Below are 22,988 nucleotides of genomic sequence, written 5' to 3'. Positions count from 1 at the left end.
TCTTTGTCAAGCTGATTGTAAATTTGTTGATTAATAAATAATATTGTAATTGATTAATAAAATAAATTAATTTGCATTTAATTTGGTTATCATATTTTATTTCTATATTAATTTTAATTTCATTTTTTAATCATCCGAGTAAAAACTGGCCTGAAGCTTTCAAACCAACCGGCATATTCCCTGCTGATGAATATCTAGAGCACTGCTAATGAATATCTAGAGCAACTAATGTGAGACAAGCTCAAAGTTAGGAGCAACTATTTTTAGACAAGATCAAAGTTAGGACCGACTAAAATCTCGTACTTCAGAAACCCTTGAGCAACCGATTATTGGTCGGTTAAGTCGCTCTAAACATTGATCAACTTAACCTATTGCTCAGAAGGATGGTTGAGATAAAGTTAAAGCTATGACATTGGTTAGCCGCTGCGGAAGTTGAAGCATATTTTGAGCGACTCGATTAGGGATAATTGGAATAAACTTAAAGCAGTGACATTAGTTAACCGCTGATGATAGTTGGAACATATTTAGAGCGACTCACATTAGGATGGTTGGAATAAATTTAAAGCAATCATATTTGTTAATCGTTGATGGTAGTTGAAACATATTTAGAGCGAGTGCCTAGCTGCTCTAGACCTATAGAGATCCCACCTTTTGCAATTCAAGAGCGAGAGCCAAATTAAGTCGCCCTAAGGGTTAGAGCGACTCAATATTGGCTTTTGCAACCAAAACTGGCTGGTTGCTTAATCCAGTTTTTCTTGTAGTGGTAGAATATCTTGCACAAATTTACCAGTGGAGATAAGGATTTATTTATACTGAAAGCTATTCAACAACAGTTACAGATTTGCTTAACAATTTAACAAACCCTAAAAGACTTATAATGCCGTGAAGATTGGCAGTAGACTCTAGCTAATAACTCGGTCAGATTGTTGACTCCGTTGAGAGTCCTTAACAGCGATAACTGTGGTATCCTTAACATTCCCCCTCAAGTTGTACTGGAGCTGACGAAGGTGCAACTTGCTACGTATTTATCTGAAATCTTGCTGCTGGAAGACTCTTAGTAAAGATGTCCTCCAATTGATCCCTGGAGTTTATAAATCTGACATGAAGCTGGTTTTTTTTTTTAACATGAAACGAACTTGTAACTACCCCTCAAACTGTTGTACTGGAGCTGGTGGTGAAGATAGCTGGTCTTTTGAACTGTTATATGAGAGAATTGGTGTTTCTCTTCAAATTCATAGTATGAGATAGTCAAAATACCTCTTCAAATGGTTGTGTGAGATAGTCGAAATACCTCTTCAATTAGTAGTGTTGGTCTGTTTTGGTTAACAAACATAATTGGTATTGATCTGTGTTGGTTAACAGATATAAGGGGTATTGATCTGTGTTCAGTGACGGATTTGGGGGTGGCTTGGGTATGCTCCAGTCACCCCCAAAATTCTAAATACAACCCAATTTTCATTTTTTCAAAGGCAAATTTTGTGGGAAAAAAATTTAGCCCACCCTAAATTTGATTTTTAGCCTAATATATTTGATTTAGCCCACTTAAATTTTTAATCCTGTTTCCGTCGCTGTCTGTGTTGGTTAACAGACATAATTGGTAATGGTAGTGTTCTGTGTTGATTAACAGATACAAATAGGACCGTAATGATAATGTTGTTTAACTGATTTTGAAAAAGGATTTTTTGGATGCTGATATAAAAGTGGTTGTGATGGTGGTGATTGTTACAGCGGAAAAGCGAGGGGATCGAACCCTCATAATACCAACTTAAAACATGATATTTGGTAATATTTGGTAGAATATCTTCCACAAATTTACCAGTGGAGATAAGGATTTATTTATACCTAAAAGACTTAACATGCCGTGAAGATTGGCAAGAGACTCTAGCTAATAACTCGGTCAGATTGTTGACTCCGTTGAGAGTCCATAACAGCAATAACTGTGGTATCCTTAACAATTGGTACTTGTCCTATTGTACAATTTTTATGGTTATAGTAGTTTTAACAACATTTCATTCATCGCCACGATTTTTCGGAGCGCGGATTCATTCTATTTCTTTTCGCAAAAAGAGCAAACTAGATCAGAAAACACAGTAAAACCACGCATAGTGGCATCCCGAAGAGAATACGAAAGAGCTAAAACAAGTTCAGCGTAAAATAACAAACAGATTTATAGAATAACCTATTCCATGATCCCAAAAACGTAAAGCCAACATACGAGCTGTGCATACATAAGCTTCAGAAGCAAACAACTTGGAAAGCTTGAAACATGCCTCCATCTAATGTCCCCGTAACGTTGTCCTAAAGTTTTAAATTAAAGCCTGCTGCACGGGGAATATTAAGGGTTAGTTATTCCCCGAACTTCTACAATATAATATATTTGGTTTTGGAAACGTTTCCGATCTTTGAGATCGAAGGTGTCGTTTGATATCAAACCCTGGAGTTAGTGGTGTAGCATGGTTACGTACTCTGAACAGGCATCCAACTGTCCACGAAAGTGGAAACTTTGAAGCCGATATTGGCATCATGATCCCGGCAAATACCTTTGATATCAACCTTTTTTTCAATGTTCTTCCTTTTCCAGTTGTAATAATAGAGAGTTTCGAAAACTTCGTTTGTTGATTGAAGTTTTTGAAGATGATGGTGCACGAGTCCCAAGAGTCAAAATCTGCTAGTGCACTACTGCTGTGTCGGCCAACAATAGATTGCATTCATCAAGTCAGATGGGTTCTGCTAGAAGGACCGTTCTAGTATTCAACCCGACCGGATGATTTTGACAAGAAGAGTTGTTGCAATTGATAAGATAAGAAGTGTATCAACCTACCCATATGTCAATAACGCCTGCATCGTCTTATCATTTGATCAACTCTTGTTACCAAAATCCATCAGATTGATTGAATAGTAAAACAACCCATCCTGCAGGACCCATCTGCCGGGAACCAGTTATAGCTGCTTTCATAGTGACTCGGAAAGACTGGCCATCAACTGGAATGGTAAATTTGATACAAAAGTAACTGAATCAGAATTAATAGCAGCTTTCAGGAAACCATACGGGTTTAGCGAGATGCTAGCTAGATTCAACCATTTGAACCTAACCCTATAAATTTGATTAGAGAGATGTTAGAAAGACAGCAGAGAAGAGGAAAGTATTGAAATCAAGGAGTAAAAGTGGTTGTGTTGGCATTGGCAATGACTTCCCTCTTCGGCCAGTCAATTAAATCAGCACCAACACACCCCTTTTAACCATGCATATCAGCGCCTCTCACTCCCTCTGCTGCCTTTGTAACATGGTCTATTCAAAACTTACATGGCAGGTCAAAAGGTTAGATCGCCCAACCCGCTATACCCGTAAGCCTTAAAACTTATTAATCATACTGATCATCAACGTACCCCCATCTACCAAATCAACCACCTCACCTTCCAAAAGCTTTTCTAATCAACAGAAGAAAGTAAAAAAAAAACACCTACTTAGCTTACCTAGTGCTGCTCCGGCTACAAGGAGCTAGAGAATTGAATGAGGGAATAGATTTTTTATATGGAAGTTGGATTTCTGAATTTGATAGCTTTCTTTTCTTTCCAAACTACGTACCTTGTATCCTTCTAGAATGTAGCACCGACATGGAGGGACTAGTGTACACCGACATGGAATTCCTCTTTTAACTGAAACTGAAATTTCTACCTATTTGATGATACCTTGGTCAAGTATCGTGGACCAGGATTGACCAATCAAAAATATATATGGAGTAACTTTATTTTAATTATAGGAAAACATATCTAATTAAAAGGAAGATCAACTTTAATTAATTAACAGGCAAAACTCTTCATGGTGAATCACTAAACGGAAAACATAGAAAATTACAAACAGGAGAAAAAGCTTTTGAAACAAACAACTTCGAGAGCTTGAAAATTGATGGCGATCAAAGGTGCCGTTTCAGCCTTTAACTTTGGTCAGACCCTGGACTCATGGGTGCGTACTCTGAACGGGCATCAAACTATCCCTACAAATCCCTTCGATATCAACTTGTTTTTCAATGTTCTTCATTATCCGGTTGGAATAATAAAGAGTTTCGAACTTCGTTTGCTGATTGAAGTTTTTGAAGAGGATAAGATCAGTCCCGGTAATCGCTTCAAAGCCTACATAATCATCGCACGAGTCCCACAAGTTAAATGGTAATGTAATTTTCTCTTCAGTCCAAGTCCATATATTAATAGAACATGCATCCACTCTCTCCCGTAAAGCTATATGCCCATCAACTTCTACTAAATCAACGTTGATTTAGTTTGCATGCCTCCATTAACCGGATAATCCCGCCAACAATTATTGATGAAAGTAGGGATTACAATGACATTGTTAAACCTTTCACTTGTAACATCAAATGCCATTATAACTTCATGAACTTTCTGGTGTTCATCCAACCAATAAATAACACCATTAACGTAAACAGATGCACCAACTATTTTACCCGGGGTAAATCTCTTATCAATTTGCCTCCACTCATTCCGAACTCCTCCTATTGTTGAAACCTCACACTGTTGAGTATCAAGACCGTATGGGTTCTCATTAGAAATGTTTTCTTCTGTATTATTTATAGTCTCAAACACCGAAACCACTTTGTGTTCCTTATTAGCTAGATCAAATCCGAATCCAAAACCCCACCTCATCCTAGAAGTGTCCACTGCTGCTTGTCCATCATGACCTCTCAGTAATTTCCTAGTCCTTGTTTCTAACCAAAATGTTTTGTCCCCGGTGTTAAGATTATAGGTAAGAACAGAACCTTCAGAAGGTTTAACGAAACAGACCAACCCGTTTACCGGATTCAGCATTATCAGAAATATTATCATCAGTAGTTGTGCGACCTAATAAGGGAACTGCTGCCCCCCCTTGGAACAAGTCACAAAAGAACAAAGCCGTTTTCCTTCCTAAAACAGAAGAATAAGGAGTTTTGTACCTTCTCGGCGTGTTTTAGATCTCAAAAGGTGCAAATTGATTAAGTATTTATTTTCATGAGTGTTTTCAATGGAAGCCTGCTTAGAATCACACAAAATTAGGTCGTTTCCACCAAAAATATCACCATGGCTGACCTTCAACTTCTTCTTATCCATACTTCTTTTTGATGGAGTCTGAGTTTGCGTATTTATACTGGGTTTAATTATGTGCATCTCTAAATATATTTAGGGGAATGGGTTGATTGCATGCATAGCACCATTACTAGAACACAACCAAACAATTATTGTTACAATTCTGGTTAGAATCATACTGACCTTAAAACTAAAGCTAAAGAAGATGACGGCGTAATAAGCTTACCTAGCTGCTGCTATAACCTACTTCGGTCTTCTTATTCTTATGCTTATTTTCTTGCACTTCTTGTTTTCTTGCACTTCTTCATAGATCTTTTTTATTTTTATATAGGAGTTTGATTCTATTCTTTCTTTCCAGAAATATGTTACTCTCAATTTTCCATCAAATTCCTATAGTCGGTCACAGACTCGTATATGTAAGCTGCTACGTAACTTGTTTTGAGAAACAAGCACTAACAATTCCCCTCTACATCTGGTGCATGTAACACCGACATGGATCGAATTCCTCGTTTAATTGAACGCGAAATTTTTATTTTATGATGCCCTGATCAAGCACCTCGACCAAGTTTGACAACTTAAAAATGTATAAAGAGTGAGTTTTATTTTAAAAATGTATAAAGAGTGAGTTTTATTTTAATAGTTGGATGCTGAAGGCCCTTTGGCCCATATGTGCGGCCCATTTATATGGGTTTATAATAGTAACACTGGTTCTTCGTTAGACCTCTTTAACACCTTTCCTTACAGCCTGTCATTCCTCTTTACAGCCTGTTCCAATCAGTTAAGTGTATCAACGTTCCAAGAATTATCATAGAATCACTTAATGCTTTATTTGATGAAAACAGTGTCTGGGATATTACTAATATCAGGATACCATTGTTTGGATCAGATAAAATTAGATGTGAGCCATCTAATAATGGTAACTTCACTGTTAAAACAGCTTAAAGGGCTATTCTTAATGACAGTCTGAGTGTGAAACCTCCCAAGAACAACCTTACAATAAACTGGAAAGCTTTCTGGAAACATAAGCTTACACCCTTAGTAGCCAGGAACGTCCAACCACCTCACGAATCTCATTCGAAATCGCGATTTTGCGTTCCCCACTGAAATTCGTGATGGGAACGCGCTCCTGACATGGAAGAAACGCGCTCCCACTCTGTGAGAAACGTTTCAGTGCAAGGGAAAAAAAAGAAAGGGGAAAAAGCGCAGAGAAAAAGAAAGGGGAAAGAAAGTATAGTAGAAGACAGGAAGAAGAAAGGGAAGAAAGAGAGCACAGAAAAGAGACTGGGAAAGAAAGTACAGAAGAAGCAAGGAAGAAGAAGACGGCTGCGTGAAAAATAAGAAGAAGAAAAAATGTTGTTTTGAATTAAAACCCTAGAATTGGCTTGGGTTATTTTTAATTAAAAATGTCTTGTTTTTACCGGGGGCTAAGTTGGAGCCCAAGCCCAATATCTTCCCTATATTTTCTATGCACCAAACTAGCTTTCAAATTCTAGAAGACACAAAAATAAAAAAGAAAATGAACGATAGTGTAGGAAAATTAGTAATATATCTAATTTTTCTATGAGCCTAATTTACGTTCCCAATACGTTCCACGAATTTTATTTTTTGAGATTTTCACGAATCCCGTTCCCGACCTCGCTCCCGCTCCCGACCTCGTTTCCGTTCCCGGCTACTAAGATATTTTCCGCTGGCATTGTACTGATTCATCTCCAGTAAAGCAGTAGCTACAGCATCATATGCTGCCTTGCCCCATTCATCTTTAGCTCTCTTAACTTTTCATCATCTTCATTTATTACTTCCTGCACCGCAAAGAATTGACAGCACTCCTCAAACTAACTCCACAGTGATGGTACATAAAAGAAAGCAATGAAAATATAAAGGAAGTGGACAAAAGTAAAACAAGATGAGTTTGATAGAATGATTACTCACATGAAGCTCTTTATATATAGTCACATTCTTATAAGGATACCACCCTGAATCTTGTATTTTATATTGCCACAACGAGCATAGCTCAGCATATTTTTTTTCCCATTCTGTAGTTGAGAACTTGGTTCGGAACAAGCAGAGGACAGAGCACTATTGGAGGCAGCGATGTGGGCTAGAAAAAAGGATGGACAAATATTGAACTGGAAGGAGACTGCAAAAATGTGATTTCAGCTGTGAATGGAAAGGTTGATGTTGTAAAATGGACTACGCAGAATTTAGTTTATGATGCTATTTAATTCTTAATACTCTAGATTATTGGTGCGGCGATTATGTGCACAGAGACGCCAACCATTTGGCTGATTCTCTGGCCAAATATGCAAGATCACAATCGGTGTGTTTTAATTGGTTAAATAATGGTCCATATTGGACTGAAGTCCTCATACAGCTGGACAAGAACAATGTTTAATTCTTAAAATCAATATATTTCATTTCCTATTAAAAAAAATAAAAACTTGTTCCAATCGGTGCTTCCTAGTTGTCACTTATTATGTCGCGTCACTTTTTCATTGGTTCTCGGGGTGTAAATGCGGGCAGGCCAGGCTTAATATTTGTGAGCCCGTAAGCAAATTCAGGCCGGGCAGGACGGGTAAAAGTGGATAATTTGCTACCCAAAGACCGCTTTTTATACGGGCTGGCCAGATCGGGCCGGACATGCCACTATTTTGATTTTTTTTCTTTTTTATTTTAAATTTAAATTTTCAAATAAATTGTATTAAATTTATTTGTTTTTAATACAATATCCTTTCCTTTCTAAGATTGTATATCGTAAGTGATAATATTATTTTATATTTAAATTACAATGACAAACTTTTAATTTTAACCTATAATAAATAATTAATTAGAACACAATAAACTTTCTGATAAGAAAATATATTACCATTTATATTTTGAAAAGGTTAATTATAAGTAAAACCAACTATTTATTTTATTTTTCTTGACACAAAATTGACAATTATAAAATTGTAACTTTTAAGTCTTTTTAAGAGGATATTAAATGATTAATGGCACTTAAAAGGCTTTCAGGCGGGGTATCAGGCCGGGCATCATAATTAATTGCAAATCCCGAGACCGTCCAATAAATTAATCCAGGCCAGGCCGGGTGGCCCATGACAGGCATAACAGGCTTTGGGCTACTTCGGGTACAGGCGGGCTCGGGCAGGTACAGGAAGGCCGAGTATTTTCGGTATTATTTACACCCCTACGTTCTCCTAGATCTGAGTTCTAACTGGTCATGGTCAGTGTGTGTCGGTCAGTTGTGTTAATATCTGCTTTTCTATCTCTTGTCTCTGTAAGAAACAATTACTAGAATAATTGCAATCTAAATTAATGTCATGTTCTTTTTCTTCAAGAAATTGTAATAGTTTCTATTGAATAATACAACTATGGTATTAAGATGACCAGAGATCCTCGCTTTCGCTTGATTTCTCTGCTCTTTTTCTTTCTTTTTCACCAAATCTTGCTGCTTTTTTACATTTTTGTTCTAAAATTTCTCTCAATTCTTGATCATCCATGGCACTGAATCAATATGAATGTCGCATATCTCAGATTCCATTAAATCAATTTACTATTATCATTCATCTCAAACTAACACATGAAAAATTCATTACTTGGAAGAATTTACGGCTTCCTTTATGGAAGAAATACAAAGTTCTTGGTCTTATAGATGGATCCATTCTATATCCTCCAAAGTTTCTCAATAAAGCAGATCTCGATCAAGGTGCGATTAATACAAATTATACAACTTGGATTGATGATGGTAATATTCTTTTTCTTTGGATCCAGTCTATGACTCCTGATGTTGTTATACCCTATGTGGTTGGTGTTGATTCTTAAAGAGAACTATGGATAAACATTGACTCAAGGTTCCCAAGAACTTCCTCTGCTCATATATTCAGCTACGTACCAAATTACAATATTTGAGACTTGGTACTAGTACAATCACTCAATTATTAGGTGAAATTAAAAAATTATCATATCAACTTTCTACTGCTGGATCAGATGTCTCTGATGATGAATTAGTTGTTTTGATCTTGAATGGAATTGGGAATGATTATAATGCTTTCAGTACTTCGATTGTGTTCGCAATCCACCAGTGTCATTTGATGAACTTCACAACTTATTACTCATTAAAGAAATTGTTATAAATGAAAGATCCAAATCTCTCTTAACAGAAGCACATAATTAAGATTTTGCTGCTTTAGAGTCTCAACATGATTTTTTAGCTCAGCAGAAACCTACTTCATATTCATCTTTTAAAAGGAACCTTGGTAGAGGTAATCATTCCTATGATCCTTTCTTTGGAAGTAATTTTCGGTTACCTGCTAGAGCATCTACTTCTAATCCTTTCTCATTTCATTCTCAACTACCACCTTTACCACCACATCCAACACCACCATCCAATCCACTCTTACCAAATGTATCTAGTGTTACAGAAAATGTCATTTGTCAGATTTGCAATAAAGATGGTCATACAGCTTTAGCTTGCAGACACATGCTCGATTTTGTCTATCAAGATATGTGATATGTTAGCCACAACCAATATTTAGGTGAAAATACTTGGTATGCAGACACTGGAGCAAATAACCATATTACTTATGATGGTTTTGAGTTACAATTTGCTTCTTATTATGATGGAGATTAACAAATTCAAACAGCCAATGGTAAAGGTATGAAAATCACTAACACTGGTTTTTCTTTAAAATCTAGTCCTAATCATACTTTTAAGTTGTTCAATGTTCTTCTAGTACCACAAGCTTCTCAAAACTTACTATCAGTTCACAAGTTTACATCTGATAATAATTGCTCAATCACTTTTGACTCTCATGGTTTCACTGTGAAGGACTTATCAACTGGGAAGACAATTTATAAGGGAACCTTAATGGTCTTTATCTTCTATATTTTCTCATGAATCTTCAAATAAAAGCTTTTGATGGTGTGACATCTACAACATCTCTTGATATCTGGCACAAAGGACTTGGGAATCCTTCTTTTCAAACATTGCAGCATGCATGTTTGTAGGAATTTAGATCCTAATGTAATAAAAACTCCATTGTTTTGTCATCAATGTAGTATTGGTTAGAAGTCATAGGTGACCCTTTACATAATCTCATCACTCTAGAAAAAAGCCATTGGAGTTTTTACATTTAGATTTTTGGGGTCCCAGTCCTATAAAATCCAACTCAGGATATAGATACTTTGTGAACATAATAGATGACTTCATCAAATACTATTGGATTTTCCCATTATATGAAAATCCTGACTTTGAACAAATTTTTCTTCACTTTAAAGCTAAAGTTGAAAGTATTCTTAATGGTGATATTGGAACTATAATAACAGATGGAGGGGGAATTATTACATAAATATTTATTTTATTTTCTTAGCATAAATGGCATTGTTTATGAATTATTTTGTCCAGACACACCTGAACAAAATGGTGTAGCAGAGTCTAAACACAGGCATTTGGTAGATGTTGGCAGAACATTCTTACTTCAATCTAGTTTATTAAACTCATACTGGGTAGAAGCATTCGATACTGCTAAGTTTACTTTCAATAGGCTCCTTAATAGATAAATTATCCATAAGACACTATATGAAATTATTTTTCATCATCAACCAGACTATACTATCCTGAAGTCCTTTGGTTGCTTATGTTACCCTTGGCGTAGGCCTTATTTTTCTTCTAAACTTGATACTAGGAGCAAATCTTTTATTTTTATTTGCTACAATCAACAACATAAAGGCTGCAGATGTTTAGATACTACTTCAGGCAGGGTTTATGTGTCCAGGAATGTGGTTTTTCAATATGATATTTTTCCACTGAGGACAACTACAGTTCCTTCTTCTATATCAAGTTCATCTTCAGATGATATTATTCCTTCCACTTCACCATCTTCAGTACCTATTTCTCTCCTGATAATTCTCCTGTTATACAAGTTAATTGCATAACTCAGCACTCTGGTGATTTGGACTCTATCAATGCTACTACTCAGATTGAACATCCTGCCATACTTTCTCCTACTTTAACCGTGTCTCCCTCTCAACATTCTTCAGAAATAACATCATCTATTAATACACATCAAATGATTATAAGAGGTAAAAATGGAGTGTTCAAGCCTAACGATTACTCTACAAAGCATGCCTTATCTGCTTCGATGGCTGAAAATATCTCTCCTACTGCTCCTACTTGCTTCACTTAAGCTAAAAAAGTTCATGTTTGGTGATAATATATGAAATAAGAACACACATCTCTACAAGAAGCAGATACCTTTTCTCTTGTTCCTCCTCATACTTCTCAAAACTTAGTTGGTTGCAAGTTGGTTTACAAAATAAAAAAAAACATATGGTACCATTTATAAATTTAAATCTAGACTTGTTGCAAAAGGATTTCATCAACAATAGGAACTTGATTATATAGAAACTTTTATTCCTTATGTTAAGCCTACTACTATCAAATTGGTCGTAGCTCTTTCTCTTCATTTTCATTGGTTCATATCTCAAATTGATGTAAGTAATTCCTTTCTCCATGGTGATTTATCTAAAGACGTATTCATGACTCAACCACCTGGTTTTGTTGATGCCACTAAACCAGACTATGTTTGTAAACTAAATAAGTCTCTAATTTCACCTTTTTAGAGTTTCCTTCAATGTTGAAGCCGGATCAGAAGAATTCACAGGATTACAGACATCTTTTATGATTACTAGCCTTGATTCAAGACTAATGACATTGTCATTGACTTCCTTTACTTCCTTTCGCAAATCCTTTCACATGTTCCTTACTTCACATAAGATCAGATCTAATTTTAGTGAAAGATTCTTGAGAAGATTATCGTTAACATAAGACATCTCTTCATTAGGAACATCTTGATGAAAACATGGAGAAGAATCTGAATCACCATCCACTACACCATTTCCAAGATTTTGTAACAGGCTATACCTGTTACTTAATGATTTTGTAACGGTTATAAGTGTTCTAAATAGGCCGTTATTAATAATTGAGATGGTGTTTTGTAACGGTATTATCCGTGACAAAAGGCTGATACAATAAAGCGTTACAATAATTAATAGCCACGATTGACCTAATTTTAAGATCGCGAGACGTGTCGCATTTGTCACAGTTATGGTACTACATATAAGAGTTACTAAATTTAGCGACAACTAGTTAAGGGGCACATGTCACTAAAGTCACAATTATTAACTGTTATAATAATTAATAGCAAAATTGGATCTGATTGTTAAAATGCGACATGTGTCATCTTGCAACAGTTAGTCTAAAGATATACAACAATTAAGAGAACGACACTTGTTGCTTTTTCTTAACACTTTTTGTTACAGTTATTTCAGTGATAAAGTTTTTATCACAATTAAAAAAAGAAATGGGCGGCCCAGGTCATTATCATGGACTTGGGATACTTTTTATTTCTTCTACAATGGACCCGGGCTTCTTGCTGTATACTTTTTGTTACAGTTTCCCATCCACATTCAATACCACCCAAATTCTTCAATTCATGATGATATGTATCCAATGAATACCCTATAGCAATTTGAAGTTGTCATCCACTCATTAGCTTATTCCAGCTACATCTCTACATCGAGGAATCTTCAAAAGAAGATGATAAAATGAATCAGCCAAGATTGCAACAGAAGATAACAATAAGAAGATAAAACCTATATGTCCTACCTAGACAAACCTAAATAAAACAATAAGACTATACATCAAGAAGTAGTGAATAAGCAGAAAAGAATGCAGACACTGAAGTTGTACACAAGTAAAGAATGAGAACTTACAGTCTTAGCAACCCAACAATGTTAACAGTCTAGAAAGACTTGGAACTAGCACTTATACACATATCATGAAGAAATTTATACATCTATAAATCAGTAACCTAGATGTCCTACAATGTTAACAATCTGTCGCAATAATGTAACAAGTATAAGGTTATGCGTTGGACCTACACAACATTGTCATCTAACTAAGTAAGAAGCTCATGAAAATATAATTAAACAAAAGAAAGTAAGAGGTATTTAGCGAGGGTAAAGAACACCACCTGCACAATGTACATGATGCACTTCGGCTGCTTCTAAACCTTGTCCTGCAGTTGTGTTGCTTTACCAAGAACTAGTTGGTTTAAATATTTCCTAAGCCAACACATTTGTTTCAAGTTTATACCTGATTAAGCCACTAAAAAGATTTACATAACATCAAATGGAGGTTACCTAAAAAAAATGAGTCGTAATATTAAAGGGAAAATATATAATAATCCCCACCAGTCTATCATAACCTGGTTGTTTTTGTATGATTATACACTTGTAAATGGAGGCATTTAAAATCGTCTTTGCTTTAAGCTCACGGATCACACGAAAATGAGAATGCTCCCAGTACCACTCCATATATCATGGAGCATGTTCTTCACTGTGGTTGACAAGTCTCCCAGTGTTCACTATGAAGTCCATCCTCTTATCACAATGCTCAATAACAAATGGTGTACTAGAGTAAACTACCTTGACAGTGTCATTTTCAAACTTGTTATGCTCCACGTCCAACTTGAACTTGCCGTGTATGTGGTTCCATGGTACTGTTTGGTAACCACCATGTTGTCGCATCATCCTTGAGCCGTTGTACATCACATAACCTGTGTGGTGCCATAACGGTCCAAAATAGCGACACAACTCGGAAGGACCCACTAGATGTCTACAAGATCGATCTTCTTTGTATGCATAAAAACATACCTCTGAGGCTTTCATCGCGTCTAGTTTCTCCCTCAATCTAACCAACTGCTGCTCCTTTGTCCTTGAACGGTTGCCATTGAACTTGTATTTTATTCCTCTCGCTGTACCTTTCTCCCAATCCGTGTTCTCTAGTGCCAATTTCAGACTAGGTTAGTGGTTATAGACCCATTTCTGGAGCACTTGGTTCTACTCCTTTTTGATTCCTTTCTCTGCGCTCACCAGCGGTTAGTTTCTTTCCCCCTCTTTGATGAGGCCCTGTAACAATTGTACCTTGGTATTTATTACCTCGCATGTCCTTAAACAATAAAATTTGTTCGTAAGAATTGTACTACAAACCACAAAATCGGAAGTCACAATTAAAATATAAACTTTCGATTGTCCACAATCGGAAGCACGAGTTAATGATTTGCTTCCGGTTAACAACAATCGGAAGCAAGGTTACAGTTTTATCTTCCGATTATGCATCAATTTGGGTTCAGAAATTAATAATGTCATGAGACATATATAATCGGAACAAAACAATCTAAAATGTCCACTGATTGAACATAATAGGTAGCAAAGAAATAACATTACTTCCGATTACAACGTAGCCCCGAAATTGGATTTCATCAAAATCATAAAGCTTTCAAATTTTACAACTTACATAATCGGTAGTTTTGAATTGGTCTAACTAACGATTATGGAAATCGGAAGTGAAATACTATATATAGTATCTTGCTATTCTACCGAATCTGTGTGTCCCTACATGTTTTAATCATATGTTACAATCGGAAGGTGAAATAAAACTTAGCTACCGATAATATCCATTTTTGGGTTCAGTGGCAAGCAGAGATACATAATCGGGAGTCACCCATAAAAATTAACTCGCGGTTCTGGTCGATATAACCGAAAACCCTATAAATTATTTTCATGGTGAAAAAGCGGGGGTGTAACAACCACACCCAATATTTCGATTAGAAATCTGTATGGGCCAACTCCAATATACTTTTAAGAGAATCAACAAGACAGTCAGACTTAAACTTAACAAAAGTATATCAAAGTGTTATATCTCACCTTCTCGATTCAATACTTACTCAAGCAAATAGAAATCTACGAGTCTAATTTAATACAAGAGAAATCACTGGAACGGTACCAAAGACCAATATTCAAGGATCAAGTACAGTTGATATAGTTGAGGCGCAGTCAAAATATGATTTTTCGGGGTGGAATCTGTGTCAATTTCCAATCAACAACCAAAGGTTAGATTTCACAATTAATCGATTCAACGCACAACCTGTGATATTTCAATTATATAACAAAATATAATATGGAAAAGAAATAACACAGAAACCAGAAGTTTTGTTAACGAGGAAATCGCAAATGCAGAAAAACCCCGGGACCTAGTCCAGATTGAACACGCACTGTATTAAGCCGCTACAGATACTAGCCTACTACAAACTAACTTTGGTCTAGACTGTAGTTGAACCCCAATCAATCTCACACTGATCCAAGGTAAAGTTGCGCTCCTTACGTCTCTGATCCCAGCAGGATACTACGCACTTGATTCCCTAGCTGATCTCACCTACAACTAAGAGTTGCTACGACCCAAAGTCGAAGACTTTAATAAAAAAAATTGTATCACACAGAAAAGTCTACGATAATAGATAAATCTGTCTCCCACAGAAATACGTACGAGTTTTTGTTATGTCTTTTGATAAATCAAGGTGAACATGAACCAATCGATAACCCAGACTTATATTCCCGAAGAACAGCCTAGAATTATCAATCACATCACAATAATATTAATCGACTAGCGAAAGAAGATATTGTGGAATCCCAAACGACGAGACGAAGGTGTTTGTGACTATTTTTATATCTTTCCTATCGGAGATATCAATCTCAGGCTAATCTTACGATTGTACTCAACTACGATAGAAACAACAAGATCAGATCACACAACTATAAGAAAGTAGTATCGTTCTAGCTTCACAATCCCAATGAAGTCTTCAAGTCGTTAACCTACTGGGTCTCGAGAAGAAACCTAAGGTTAAAGGAGAATTGACTGTAGCTAATACAACTAATATCGCACAGGAGGTGTGGGGATTATGTTTCCCCAGTTGATAGAGTTCTGCCTTATATAGTCTTTTAAATCAGGGTTTGCAATCAATGTTACCTTAGTAACAAAGCATTCAATATTAACTGTTAGATGAAAACCTGATTAGATTCAAGCTAATATCTTTCAACCGTTAGATCGAAACTTAGCTTGTTACACACAAATGAAATGCACGTTTATTTAGGTTTGTGTAACCGTACCCAAACACTAGTTGGTTCAACAGTAGTTAACCAAATGGTTAGCCATATGAGCACTTTCATATCAACCATATTCTTCTTTACCATAACTAGTTCAAATGACTCAAATGAAGCTAGTTAGAGAGTTGTTCAATTGCTTAGATCTTATAGAAGTATACAAGACACAATCGAAGCAAAAACAATTTGATTCACTTGAATCGATTCATGAACTTTATAGCCACGGTTTGCAAACTTGCATTCCTTGGTTAATATAAGTTTAAGTTCAAGAAAAATCAATTTTAGAAAATAACCAACTGGGTACGCGGACTTAAGTACCCGGAATAAGTTTGTTTTTAATTCACAAAATCCAGCAGAAATTCTCTGGAAGAGAACATCCGACAGTGCGCGGACTTGGTACGTGGACTTGGTTTGCGGACTCTAGTTCTGGTTTTCCTGAGCAGCAAAGTAGGCATACTCTGGTTCAAGGAATAAGGACTTACACACATATGTTTATATCCTTCCATGGTTATATAATTTAAACTCTCATTTCAGTCATTGAAACATTCTTAGAGGACGTTATATGATTGTTATTCACCAACCATTTTTCGTCAAAGCCATTTTCAAGTAATTGAAACATATCATGACTTTCGTCACTAGTAAAGATGAACTTGGCCAAAGCGAAAGCTTACCAACACATATTTCAAAAAATAGATAAGCGAGATAAACTCGACTCGAAATAGCAAATGTGTATAATAAAAGTCTATATAGAAAAACGACTTTTGTCTCAAGATAGGAGATAGAGTAGATAGACTTTTGAGTGATAGATAAGTTCAAGTCTCCACATACCTTTTAGTCGATGAAGTTCCACCAGTTCCTTGAGTAGTTCTTCGTCTTTGTATGATGATCGTCGTGGAGTCTTGAGCTCAAATACATTTTCTATCCTAGTCCGAGACTTAGCTATAAGTAGACTAAAAATCAAGACTAATAGTTTTGATCACTAACGTTGACAAACATGCTTGAGATAGCAACGCATGCGAGTTCGACCGAGAAGTGCTCTAACACATGGATTCGTCAAATTGAAGCAACATAAACCCTATAAAATGATATAAACTTACTTAATTGGGGCCATTTTCTAGAGAGTTTGATTATTAGAATCACCACCACCACCTACATGAGCGGCTTCATCTTCCTCATCTTCTTCGTGTTCTTCGCGTTCGTCGTCTTATTCGTCATTTGCATCAATTACTCGAGATCTAGTGGGTGAATTAGTTATAGTCATTGTTTTATAGAAGAATCGACGATGTTTTTGATTCGGCGATGACCGACGACGGTGAATTGAAGTTTGAGAACGAGGGAATATTGTTTTTACTCTCCACAATCGTAAGAGAAGAAGAAGGGAGTTGAAAAGGAAATGAAATGAAATAGGTTAGGTATTGGGTGGTTTTAATCGTCGAAGGGGCATGTCGGGAATAATACAATCGGTAGTCATATGATGTTCATTGTCTACCGATTACAAACGGATTCCCCAAATTCATCTTTTGCAAAAGGGATGAAATTCGAGTTTTCTACTTTAACAATCGGTAGATATGATATTTTATTATGATAGCAATTATAAAAAATCCCATTCTTCAACAAAATAGTAACCGATAGCCAATTACTCTATACTAACTACCGATTATGTAAGGGCACTTAGGTATTTTCTGAAAAATTTTGACATCCCATAACCTTACCAATGGGTTGGGAATAAAATAGTCGCCCCTAATTCTTTAAGGGTCGCCCTTAATGACGCCAGGTAAAAATCATGGGAAAACCAAAAAAATTGGCAATCCTGGAGAGAACACAAATGAGCTAAAACAAGTTTAGCGTAAACTAAGAAACAGACCTATAAACATCCCTAAAATGTAAAGCCAAGATACGAGCACTGCACACAAAAGCTTTTGAAGAAAAAAACTTCGAGAGCTTGAAAAATAATTCTTATGATTCTTACAATTGAAAAAAGAAAGAAGAAACAGAAGGAGGGAGCTCTCTTATGTTGGGGTTCAAAGCTATTTATACATGCTAATTAATCTTGCAGAAATAAACTAGCTAACAAGAAACATTTGATCTTTCGTATTGCTCCATGAACCTCATTACGATCTAAATAAGAAGAAGAGAAACGGAACCATATAAATGCAAGTCATAAACAAAAGCAAATAAGTAAGAACTCACAGATATAACATGGTTCAACGATATACAAAATGTGTATGTTGTCTACATCCACCAAACGGCTACGACCTCTTTCTTTATTATAGAACCACCAATTAACCGAATCACCACAATGTGACCGTACACAAGAACCCTCACAAATGCCCTCTAAATTCAATGACCGATCAAATCGTGAGTATATTTATATTTCGGTCCAAATCAAACTAATTTTATTTATTTTAATGAAAAATATTAGTCTTGCATTCTTATCAATCTTCACGTCCAACACTGGAAAATACCATGCACGCCGTCGTGCCTAAGAATTTTATATTGGAAGTTTGGAACATTGCTCCATTAGGAAGTACTCTATTCACTCTCTAAGTTCAATGCCACAATGGAGAAATCCATATTCGTCCTTCAAAGAATGATCAACTAGGAATTTTTATCAAAAATTATTAAAGAATATCTTAAGGAATTATTAAATTATTATTTAAGTGTAACCGAAGTTATAATTATTTGGATTAAAATTTCATGTCTACAAGTTCTCATGGGTCGAATTAAACTTCAAAGTGTGCGGTAATTATTAAAATAATTCTAATCAAAAATTGTCGTGCCGTAAGTTATTTGTAGTTTAGCATAAAATAAGAAACAGACTTATTAAAGGCCTATTACATCATCCCAAAAATGTAAAGCCAAGATGGAAGCAGTGCATATAAAAGCTTTTGAAGCAAACAACCTTTCTTTTGCTAAGGTCAATAATTTATTAAAGTAAAAATAATAATTACAAGAATTACAAAAGGGGCTCGAGGACCCCACCCCCATAAATCAAAGAGATTAAAAGAAATAACTGCATAAAAAACCTGGAACTTTTAGGGGCGTTCCCAAAAGAATTAGGGGCGATTCTTTTATTCCCAATCCATATACAACGTTAAGGGATGTCCAAAAATGCGGAGAATACGTTAACGTCCTTATATAATCGGAAGCTATTTTGTGCCTGATTAGTATAAAGAAATCGGAAGCTTAGTAACGCAAAGATACTACCGATTAATATCGATTTTGTGCCAAACACGTATCTTGCTTCTATAACAATCTGTAGGAATAAGAACCTTACTAGACTACCGATTATAGTAGCTCCTAAATTCCCAAAATTCGTGATTTCGGCAAAGAAGAAATTTGGGGCAACTTTATAATTGGAAGTCATATTAACTACCGATTATTCTAGTTCCCAAATTCGAAAAAACTGAGTCTGCAAAGAAGAAATTTAGGGCAAATGTATAATCGGAAGTCATATTAACTACCGATTATTCTAGTTCCAAAATTCGAAAAAAATTGAGATTTCTGCAAAAACAAAATTTAGGGTAACTATATAATCGGAAGTCATATTATCTACCGATTATTATAGTTCTCAAATTCGAAAAAATTGATATTTCTGCAAAAACAAAATTTGGGGCAACTGTATAATCGGAAGTGAAAATACATTATTTGACTCGATTTTATTTTGACAAAATCACATTTTGGGACAACTCTATATTCGGTAGTTATATGAACTACCTTGACTACCGATTATGGTAGGATGTTCGCAGAGAGAGTCACTATATAATCGGAAGTTAGGAAAACTTCATTTACTATCGATTATACGCTCAACCAAATTCAAAAAATTGAGGATTTTGGCAAAATCACATTTTGGGGCAACTCTATATTCGGTAGTTATATGAACTACCTTGACTACCGATTATGGTAGGGTATTTGCAAAGAGAGTCACTGTATAATCGGGAGTCAGGATAACTTCATTTCCTACCGATCATAGGCTCAACCAAAATTTAAAAAATTGAGTACTTTTGCAAAATCACATTTTGGGGAAACTCAATATTCGGTAGTTATATGAACTATCTTGACTACTGATTATAGTAGGATTTCGGTAAAGAGATCTACTGTATGATCGGAAGTCAATATAACTTCATTTACTAACGGTTATAGGCTCAACCTAAATTCAAAAAATTGAGGATTTTTGCAAAATCTTATTTTGGGGCTACTCTATATTCGGGAGCTAAATAAACTAAATTCACTACCGATTATTCTACTTTAATCGGGAGTCAAGATAAAAAAATTTACTACCGAGTATAGGATAATCAAAATTCAAAAGATATAGGATTTTATTTTGGGGATACTTTATATTCGGAAGTTATATAAACTAAATTGACTCCCGATTGTGGATTAACTTCCCGATTGTGAAGTTATCTACCGATTGTAAAGGGTAGTTTGGCCATTAAAAAAATGGGAGATAAGGGATGGCTAAATTTTACGTTTGGGTGACATTTTTTTGTCTTTTAGTGTCGCCCTAATTCTTTGGGGTCGCCCCTAAAAATGCCAGGATAGAAAAATAAAAAGCTCAAAGAGATCCTGGATAGCTAACATAAAAAAAAATAACATCAGGAGAAAAAGCTCAAGAAATTAGTAGCGTTTATATGCTACTCCTCTTAATCCTTCCATATTTCCAAGTTTGAAGCAAACAACTTCGAGAGGTTGAAAGCTGCCGGCGATCAAAGGTGCCGTTTCAGTCTTTAACTTTGGTCAAACCCTGGATTCAGGGGTGTAGCATGGGTACGTACTCTGAACAGGCATCAAACTATCCACGAAAGTTGAAAATTTGAAGCCGACGGCATCGCGATCCCAACAAATCCCTTTGATATCAACTTGTTTTTCAATGTTCTTCATTTTCCGGTTGTAATAAAAAAGAGTTTCGAACTTTGTTTCTTGATTGAAGTTCTTGAAGATGATGAGATCTGTCCCGGTAATCGCTTCAATAGATACATAATCATCGTACGCGTTCCACAAGTTAAATGGTAATGTAATTTTCTCTTGTGTCCAATGCTCATCGTAGGTCCATATATTAATAGAACATCCATCCACTCTTTCCCATAAAGCTATATGCCCATCAACTTCTAGTAAATCTACATATATCGAAATATTTTGTATGCCTCCATTAACCGGATAATCCCGCCAACGATTATTGATGAAAGTAGGGATTACAACGACTTTGTTAAACCTTTCACTTGTAACATCAAATGCCATTATGACTTCATGAACTTTATGGTGTTCATCCAGCCAATAGATAACACCATTCACATAAACAGATGCACCAACTATTTTACCCGGAGTAAACTTCTTATCCATTTGCCTCCATTCATTCCTAACTCCTCCTACTGTTAAAATCTCACACTGTTGCGTATCAAGACCGAATGGGTTCTCATTACAAATGTTTTCTTCTGTATTATTTATAGTCTCAAACACCGAAACCACTTTGTGTTCCTTAGTAGCTAGATCAAATCCGAATCCAAAACCCCACCTCATCCTAGAAGTGTCCACTGCTGCTTGTCCATCATGACCTCTCAGTAATTTCCTAGTCCTTGTTTCTAACCAAAATGTTTTGTCCCCGGTGTTAAGATTATAGGTAAGAACAGAACCTTCAGAAGGTTTAACGAAACAGACCAACCCGTTTACCGGATTCAGCATTATCAGAAATATTATCATCAGTAGTTGTGCGACCTAATAAGGGAACTGCTGCCCCCCCTTGGAACAAGTCACAAAAGAACAAAGCCGTTTTCCTTCCTAAAACAGAAGAATAAGGAGTTTTGTACCTTCTCGGCGTGTTTTAGATCTCAAAAGGTGCAAATTGATTAAGTATTTATTTTCATGAGTGTTTTCAATGGAAGCCTGCTTAGAATCACACAAAATTAGGTCGTTAAATGGTAATCGCTTCAAAGCCTACATAATCATCGCACGAGTCCCACAAGTTAAATGGTAATGTAATTTTCTCTTCAGTCCAAGTCCATAGATTAATAGAACATGCATCCACTCTCTCCCGTAAAGCTATATGCCCATCAACTTCTACTAAATCAACGTTGATTTAGTTTGCATGCCTCCATTAACCGGATAATCCCGCCAACAATTATTGATGAAAGTAGGGATTACAATGACATTGTTAAACCTTTCACTTGTAACATCAAATGCCATTATAACTTCATGAACTTTCTGGTGTTCATCCAACCAATAAATAACACCATTAACGTAAACAGATGCACCAACTATTTTACCCGGGGTAAATCTCTTATCAATTTGCCTCCACTCATTCCGAACTCCTCCTATTGTTGAAACCTCACACTGTTGAGTATCAAGACCGTATGGGTTCTCATTAGAAATGTTTTCTTCTGTATTATTTATAGTCTCAAACACCGAAACCACTTTGTGTTCCTTAGTAGCTAGATCAAATCCGAATCCAAAACCCCACCTCATCCTAGAAGTGTCCACTGCTGCTTGTCCATCATGATCTCTCAGTAATTTCCTAGTCCTTGTTTCTAACCAAGATGTTTTGTCTCCGGTGTTAGGATTATAGATCAGAACAGAACCTTCAAAAGGTTTAACGAAACAGACCAACCCGTTTACAGGATTCAGCATTATCTTTATCATCATCAGAAGTTGTACGGCCCAATAAGGGAGTTGTTGTTCCCCCTTGAAACAAGTCACAAAAGAACAAAGGTGAAAACTACAGGGAGACCCATTCTCCCTGATGTTTCTACTGTGAAACCCACGCTCCCAAAACTACAGGCGCACACCCAAATTCTGGAAGAAAATTATTCTCAAACCCAAAATATATAAAATTCTGTTTCTGTCTTCTTCTTTTTTTCTTCTTCTTCTTCGTCTTTTTTTTTTCTTCTTCTTCTCCACTATACCTAGATCTCAGAAAAAGG

General features: G+C 35.9%; 1 protein-coding gene across 1 annotated transcript; it reads right to left on the bottom strand.

Moving 5' to 3' along the window:
- Positions 1-20,811: 20,811 nt before the first annotated feature.
- Positions 20,812-21,753, bottom strand: LOC113361514. The gene has a single exon (XM_026604743.1). The coding sequence runs from the start codon at positions 21,751-21,753 to the stop codon at positions 20,812-20,814; it is 942 nt and encodes a 313-aa protein (XP_026460528.1).
- Between the last annotated feature and the right edge of the window lie 1,235 nt (positions 21,754-22,988).

This window comes from Papaver somniferum, chromosome 1 (genome assembly GCF_003573695.1).
Source record: "Papaver somniferum cultivar HN1 chromosome 1, ASM357369v1, whole genome shotgun sequence".
NCBI classification, from domain to species: domain Eukaryota; kingdom Viridiplantae; phylum Streptophyta; class Magnoliopsida; order Ranunculales; family Papaveraceae; genus Papaver; species Papaver somniferum.
Note: the sequence above shows the minus strand (reverse complement) of the source record. Positions and strands in the feature narration are given on the sequence as shown.